This window comes from Hyalella azteca, unplaced genomic scaffold (assembly GCF_000764305.2).
Source record: "Hyalella azteca isolate HAZT.00-mixed unplaced genomic scaffold, Hazt_2.0.2 contig14143, whole genome shotgun sequence".
Taxonomy (NCBI): Eukaryota; Metazoa; Arthropoda; class Malacostraca; order Amphipoda; family Hyalellidae; genus Hyalella; species Hyalella azteca.
In genome coordinates, this window is record NW_025944037.1 from 11442 (window position 1) to 19632 (window position 8191).

At 41.9% G+C, this 8191-nt stretch overlaps 1 protein-coding gene across 1 annotated transcript in view; it reads right to left on the reverse strand.

Annotated features, from left to right (window-relative positions):
- LOC125178975 overlaps positions 1 to 5577 on the reverse strand; it is a 6516-nt gene extending 939 nt beyond the window's left edge. Inside the window, exons 1-2 of the mRNA XM_047883961.1 lie at positions 2245 to 5577; positions 5 to 1927 (exon numbers count right to left, since the gene is read on the reverse strand). Of these exons, the coding sequence (XP_047739917.1) occupies positions 5 to 1927; positions 2245 to 5577 (5256 nt within the window). The remainder of the gene's footprint in view (positions 1 to 4; positions 1928 to 2244) is intronic.
- Between the last annotated feature and the right edge of the window lie 2614 nt (positions 5578 to 8191).

The following is an 8191-nucleotide window of genomic DNA, read 5'->3' on the forward strand; positions in this document are numbered from 1 at the left end:
TTGCATTAGAGGGAGGAAAGTTTGCATTAGAGGGAGGAAAGTTTGCATTAGAGGGAGGAAAGTTTGCATTAGAGGGAGGAAAGCTTGCATTAGAGGGAGGAAAGCTTGCATAAGAGGGAGGAAAGTTTGCATTAGAGGGAGGAAAGCTTGCATTAGAGGGAGGAAAGCTCAATTCGGACGGAGGGAAGCTCCAATGGGACGGAGGAAAAGTCAAATTAGAATTAAGCGTATTCACATTGTGAGCAAGTAAGTTCGTTTTAGATTGAGGGAGGTCTTCGTTTGAGCGAGGGACTTTTGAGTCAGAGGGAAGGTGGTTCACGTTAGAGCGAGGAAAGTTGGCGTTAGAGTGAGGGAAGTTGGCGTTAGAGTGAGGGAAGTTGGCGTTAGAGTGAGGAAAGTTGGCGTTAGGGTGAGGGAAGTTGGCATTAGAGTGAGGGAAGTTCGAGTTAGACGGAGGGAAGTTCACGTTAGAGGGAGGAAAATTTGCCTCAGTGGGAGGGAAGTTCGCAGAAGAGGAAGGGAAGGTCGCGTTAGGTGGAGGGAAACTCCCATTGTAGGGAGGGAAGTTTGCGTTAGAGGGAGGGAAGTTCACGTTAGAGGGAGGGAAGTTCGTATCAGAGGGCGGGAATTCTAGATACGACGGTTTCATTTCAATGCTCGTCACGGGTAAATCCTGATGATCATTGTGAAAATGGTCCCTATTCGTGCATTGACTAACGGGTTTCGATGAATACAAGTCAGAATTATTTTTGCAAAAGTTATGAGGTCGGCTGTTTTCTGTTTGGGATTCAGGATCATGCAAAGAACGCAAAACGAATTTTGCATTTGGAACTAGGATCGCTTCTTGTTCATGAGAGCCGTTCGTCCTCGGCAGTTGCGCAGAAAGGATTCCCTTTCTACCAGCGGTTGAGTTCGAGTATAGTTCATTATTCGATGCCGTGGGCGGAGGTCGTACGTTCGAGGCATCACAATCTGAGGTACAATATTTGCTGCAGTTTAGGGCAGAAGCTCTACTGTAGTCAGGCGCCAGTGGTCTAGTGTAAATCGAGGCATGCAAATCATTGTTCTTCAACTCTGATGGTTTTTTCAAAATTGAAGCGCATGATACCGATACACCCCTGCATTTTGTGCCTGATGATCCACTGCGTTCGGCAATAGATGGTCCATCGTTTGCACCAGCTAATTCACTACACTTGAAATACAAAGGCTGATCGCGAATAGGAGTCAAAGACTCGTTGCAATCAGGGTTCAAAATTGCATTAAATTCTTGAAAAGAGTGACCGTCAACACAAGCGTCACTGTTCACCGGAGCAGGAGGCTTAAATCGATCTGAAGGTGAACATCGCGTGCAAAGAGAGAGTGGATATAAACTTTCGTTCGTGATGGAATGTTGGCCGCGAACCGTAGCTGATGATCGAAAGTAATTTGGAACATATGACTTTGTGCGATCTGGAAGAGATGATCGACTGCAATTGTGTAAAGATCTTCGTATACCGGTACTTCGTATACCGAGATCTTCGTATACCGGAAAAGACGATACGTCATTCTCAGATAAAGAAGCTGGCATGACGTCCGATAGGACCCGATGGTGGCAATTGTTATCACAGCGAACGTGGAAAGAATTCGAGTTAGACTTCGGAGTGGCACCCGTTGCAGCAAGCTCCATCTTTTGCAAGGATGAAGTGCACTCACATGTTTTTGTGCGTGCATTGCTGCAAAATAAAGGTTGATATCCACGACACGAATCACAGTTCAAACTTTGTGCATCTGAACCGTGGGTGGAAAAGTTATGGTTTCTGGAAGTGCCGACTACTCGATAAGCGATATTCGGATCAGCTTTACGTTGTGCTGCGTGTGACAGTAAATTTTGATGTGTGTTGCTGCGGAAGTTGTCCCAATAATTGTTAGCGCGAATACCTGGTGGAACCTGCGAAAAAAAGCAGTTGAACTAGCTTAGTGAAAAAAATCTGCAAACGTTTTAGGAAGGAGTATTCTGGTATTCTATTTAGAAGAAAGAAACAAGTACCGTAAATGATGTAGAATTACAAGGCCATTATCGACCACACGAAGCGAACTCACGATGGAAGAATGAAATTGCTTTGTGATCACTGGTAGGATCAAAGTTTTACAAACGAGTGCGTAAGCTTCATTAGGTCTGAGAATGTATTATATTCCAAATAATTGAAGCTGCATGAATGATTAACGTGAAAATTTAATGTTTATTTAATGAAGGCGAGAAGTTACCTGGTTGTTGAGAATATCAGTCCTTGGCGAGTGCAGGAGGACCACGGCATCATCGATAGTTTCTACCTCATTTACAGCATCCCCGCATTGTGTTGTATAAATCACTGAACTTGACGAGGCTCCTATAGTATTGGTAACAGGGTGAACCTCAGCGCCCAAACCGAAAGATACTTTTGGTAAAGATTGTGCAATGGGTGCTACAACAGAAGGAAGTTCGTCTTCAACTCCATGGTCTTCAGCATTGCATGTAATAGTGAATGATGCTTGTTCCTCTTCGACGTATCCTACAAGAGGGCAACCCAAGTCCCCACAAATAGCCTGGTCCTCAGTAGGGGAAATAGCGAAGCGTCCGTTTTGGATCAGTGATGGTGATTGTGATTGTACAGCCACAGCGTTCAATGAATCTGAAGCGTCACAAAATTCGTGAATTTCTGCGCCGATTTTTTGCGTAGATCCATTTTGAACATGACTCAGATGATCATCGGCTTTCGCAATGCCAGCGACATTGGGAATGGAGTCACTGAATTCTTCACTATTCAGTTCATTGTGTTTGAACTTTTCGCAGAATTCATCACCTTCAGGCTCAATTTCGATAACCAATTCAATGTTTCCAACCTGAGAAGATGATGCATATAAAACTCTAGGATCATTACTTGAAGAGATATTGTCATCGATACAATTTTTCAAAGAATTATCTGGCTCTTCAGCATCATTGCTCATAGCAGAGATATCGCAGCCTTTCGAGTTTCGCAGACGAAAATGAGCGCGTGACTCTTCATCGCCCGTCTTCTCTCTGATCGTACCACGCAATTCTCTGATACCTGAGCTGCTGGTTTCATCAAACTCGAGAGACTTGGAAACACGAGCGTTGTTCGCGCCAAAAACTTTTGAAGTGGGGCTTCCTTCTTCATTGTGTTGCGTGTCGAGCATGTTCTGAACAGACGGGGAGAAATGGCCTTCACAATATTCCTCATCAAGAGGTCCATTGAGAACTTGTCTCTCTAACTCGTTTACGGAATCTTCTACCCAGCCATCAATAATTTCTGCGTCATCGTGAGGAAAATCGTTTTGAACACACATGTAAAATCGGCCGTCATGACCATCTTGTCCGGCGGGCTCTTCAAGCGTTGGGCGAGCCGATGCATTGTTCAGGGGATTTTCGAGCCAATTTTTAACAGTAGCAAAGTCGGCGACTATTTCATCATGAACTTCACACTCGCTTGGCGTCGATTCCTGGTCGTAAACCAGCTCTCTAAGGCAAAAATTCGGCCACTGAAAAATGGGCTCACCAAGTTCTGGGAAAGGAAATTCTTCAATTTCAGCTGATCCGTCGTCAAAATAAACATCACCAGGCGCTCTCGACGCCTTCGTTTGGCATGGACCAGCCGGGTCCAATTGAATCTGCTCACGTTGTATTGGATTGCGAAGTTGAATTTTTAGCCTTCGTTGTTGAACTTGACTTTGATGACCTCGTGATTGTTGCAGTGATATTACTTCCTGATGTTGATTTTTCAACTGTCGAAATTGGCGTTGAATGTTATGGTCTTGCGCATTTGTCTCATTGCCATCTCGCGGAAAGCCAGTGCCGATCTCATCAGGACGAATAAAATCATTATGAACGTTATTGCGAATAACGCATGGAGCACACTCAGAATCGGCGATTCCCGAGTCAACTGAAGGATCCACCGAGGATCGTTGTGGTACGGTAGAAAGTTTGCAATTCAAATGTTGTAACTCATTGAACAACAGGCACCCCGATTTTTGTACTTTATTCGGCGGTTCGCAATGAAGTGGCTGAGGAACATTAGACACTGAGCTGCCTGATGGTTGTAAGCCATTCGACGCTACGAGATCTGAATCTGGGGTGTGTGGGAAATGACTATTGGATAATTGTAACCCATGTGATAGTGAGCCACCTAACTGTTGCACGCCATCAGATAATGTATAGTTCAGGAAAAAGTTTTGTCCCTGAGCATCGTCTAAGTTGTCTTCACACTCAGGTCTGCCAGGGATAACGCCGCTACGGTTGTTGAGAGAACATTCGTTATGTGTAATTAGCTGCCTCAAGTTCAGGCGAGTTTGACTCAAGTTGTGCGGTTCTCTTTCATCACGTCGGCGTTCATTCAGGAATGTTTGTGCGGTGCCACTGGCGGATTCTCCGTCAACAGTACGAATGTATTCGATTGTTTGCTGAAGATTATGAGCGGAAACTCGATTATTGCGAATCATTCCCACGGGATTGTTTGTGGGTATTGTTAACAGGTTATTCGCGCCGGTTACAAGATGGTTGTTATCCCGCATTTCAAGAAGATTGTTATCGCGTTCTTCAAGGCGATTGTCACGGTGCATCGCAAGACAGCTGTTATCGCTCTTTTCAGGGCAGTTGTTGTTGGGAATTTCAAAACGATTTTTGTTCACTTGAAGACGGTTATTTTCATGCATCTCTAGCCGCTTGTCATCTTGCGTTCCAATACGGTTGTTATCGTGACTTTCAAAACGGTTATAATCAAACATTTCAAGACGGCTGTTATCGCTCATTTCAAGACGACATTTATTGAGAGAAGTAAGGCGCTTGTTATCGAAACCTTCAAAACGGTCATTTTGCACTCCAAGACGCATGTTTTCGTACATTTCCTGACGCTTGTTATCGCGTATTCCAAGATAAAGATCATCGTCAGGTTCAAGACGGTTGTTATCGAGCAGATCAAGGCGGTTGTTATCGCGCCGTTCAAGACGATTGTTATCATTCACTTCAAGATGATTGTTATCATTCAGTTCACGACGGTTGTTATCATGCATATCAAGACGATTGTTATCACGCAATTCAAGATAGCTGTTATTCATCATTGTAAGGCGGCTGTTTTCGCGTAATTCAAGATAGCTGTTATCAAGCATTCTAAGACGATTGTTGTCGCAGTTATCAAGACGATAATTTTGTAATGCAAGGCGGTTGTTATCGTGCACTTCTAGACGATTGTTATCACGCAATACCGAATAAATGTTATCGTGCTGCTCAAGACGGTTGTTATCGTGCCGCTCAAGACGGTTGTTATCGTGCCGTTCAAGACGGTTGTTATCGTGCCGTTCAAGACGGTTGTTATCGTGCATGAGAGGGGTGGACTGGATATTGAAGGGTGCGGACTGGGTATTGAGAGGGGTGGACTGGATATTGAAGGGTGCGGACTGGATATTGAGAGGGGTGAAATGGATGTTAGAATGGCTGGAATGAGAATAGTTGTTGGATGCGACGTTGGAGCCACTTAAGAAGTTTTTGGAGCGGTCGATATCGACGGTCACCAACTTGCAGTTGTCACAGAGTCTTCGTTTCTGCATCTCGATGGTCAAATGCTGCTCCAGACGCTGAAAAATATTAGACACTGATGAGTAACAAATAAGTAAAATTTAAAACGAAGCATATTAAACGTAATAAAATGTCAGGAAGTGAGACAGACATTTGTAGAAGTGATTTACCAGGACTGTCATTTAAGTTTGTCATGTAACCAAAAGAATTGACAAGCAATTGCACAGAATGAATGATATTAAAACTACAATAAATCCATCACAAGAAAAGAAATGTTGAAATTTGCGTGATCCCGATTTTAGATACAAATTAGTTTAACAAAAATTAACGTTTAGCTTTGTTTATTTTTCAAAAAGCTCAAAGACTCAAAGAGATAATAAAATTATGAGTTGTACCCAAACGCTTTTTTGAGTGTAAGAGAAACACGCAAAGCAAATGTCTACACATAAACAAATGATATTTTAGTACTCGTGAACACTGCAATCCACTTCAACATCATGGGTGAATCAGTCGAAAATACTTATACCAAGGAACGAGGTAAATGGAACGTTACAGTGCAGTTCAAACGCTCGCAAATAAGATAAGTAACTTAAATCCTTCTTCGTAATGCGACAAAGAACAATGAGCCAAAAATATTATTGATGGAACACTAACATCGATAAAATTGAATATTGATTGATAACATTGATTGATAGATCTGCAGCGCTTGATCGTCCCCAACGAAACAGAATCTAACACTACGCTGCATATCGCCGTTACCATTCCTTCCAATGCAAATAACTCGGAGTATGTTTACTGAAGGTTCAGGATTTATTCCACGTTTATAAGAATTAATTAAATATTATCATTAAGACCAAGATAAGCACCGATGAACAATCTTACTATCGAGGTGATTATGAAAATACTGAAGCAAAATAAATTAGATAGGGACAGGAGAACAGTGAGATCGGCTCATTGATGTATTGTTTAGACTCCTGCGTCTCGGAATAATTATTGAGGTATTGTAATTGTTCATATACAGGTAAAATAAATTTTATTATAGCGCACATGAAAGGTGAGATTTAATGCATGCCCATGAAAAGAGTGAATAGTAAACTATTAAAACTAGTTAATTTAGTTGCAACTGGACTAGAATGCCAGTGGTTTTTATCTAATGAGAGGGGAAACGAAATGACATCGACTAATTATTAAATAAACGTAGAAATTGAAGTGAATAGAGATCACCAATGTTATGTTAGGTGAAGAGAAGTTAGGAAAAAAAATTCCTTGAAAATTGCAATGTGGGAACTGAAAATTCTAAGAGAAACAAATCAAATAAGGTAAGTGGAAACGGGCGATGACACTGCAAGTGTAACAGCAAGCATGGTTAGTATACAAGGTCTTTAATCCATTAAACAAGACGTAAGTAACAGTAAGTAACCGCACGCTCACACCGCTAACCTTAGCGACGACGCTGTCTTGCCGAGCCAAACATTTCTCTCGTTACCAAACTTATTATACTTGCAACACCGTCCTTTATATGACCCCTTGAAGAGATCTCTGGCGTCTCGACTATAGTTTCGACAGCCAAAGTTACAATATCGCTACAAAATTATACTTTTTCCACTGTATTTTTAAGCTATCTCATTTCTAAAATGTTTTGAATTACCTTCATAAATTCGTCTTGACAATTGTGTGCTCAATAAAAATGAAATAGGGCATTTCCTACTCAAGACGAACGACTAGGAAGAGAACTAAGTTCAATTACCAATTTGTTCCGCTGGTTGATGTGAATGATGAAGAATTTAGTGCGTCAGGAACCTGCCTCATTGGAAGCAGTTCGTCGGGCTAGACACTCAATAATTATTAAATAACTAAAATACGAAATTATAATTAGATAATTGAAATACGCAACTATTATCAGATGTACAATTATATGAAGATCCGATAAAACGTCAGTAATAACAATAATAATTCTAGAGCCGTCCCAGCGATAGCAGGCGCACGACATGCAGCTACGCGCTTGCAGTGAGTCGCATGGCAAGTACATACTTCATTCTCAATATGTACAATTAATAAATTTAAATTCTAACATGCAAACTGAATATGTGTTCATGGTGCATTCGTTCATGCATATTTTCAGATATAACGTTGTTCAAGAATAATAGTTAAAGTCAAATGTGTCAGCCCATGAAGCGTCCATAAGTAACATCGTGATAAATAATCATGACCAGGATCTGAAGAAAAGACGGCAGTATAGACCACACGTTTTATCACATGGTGTCAAAGTACAAAGAAAGCAAGGAATAAAATAACAAACTTCAAGAAGAATCCAAATTAATCATTTACTGAGTGAAAACAGAAAGATTTTCAAGCTCCTCGTGTCGGCGAGTGAAAATCTTGCGGAACAAGGATCAATGGTAACAGTAGTGAAGTGAGCAGCAGTGAAGTGAGCAGTAGTGAAGTGAGCAGCAGTGAAGTGAGCAGTAGTGAAGTGAGCAGTAGTGAAGTGAGCAGTAGTGAAGTGAGCAGTAGTGAAGTGAGCAGCAGTGAAGTGAGCAGTAGTGAAGTGAGCAGTAGTGAAGTGAGCAGCAGTGAAGTGAGCAGCAGTGAAGTGAGCAGCAGTGAAGTGAGCAGTAGTGAAGTGAGCAGCAGTGAAGTGAGCAG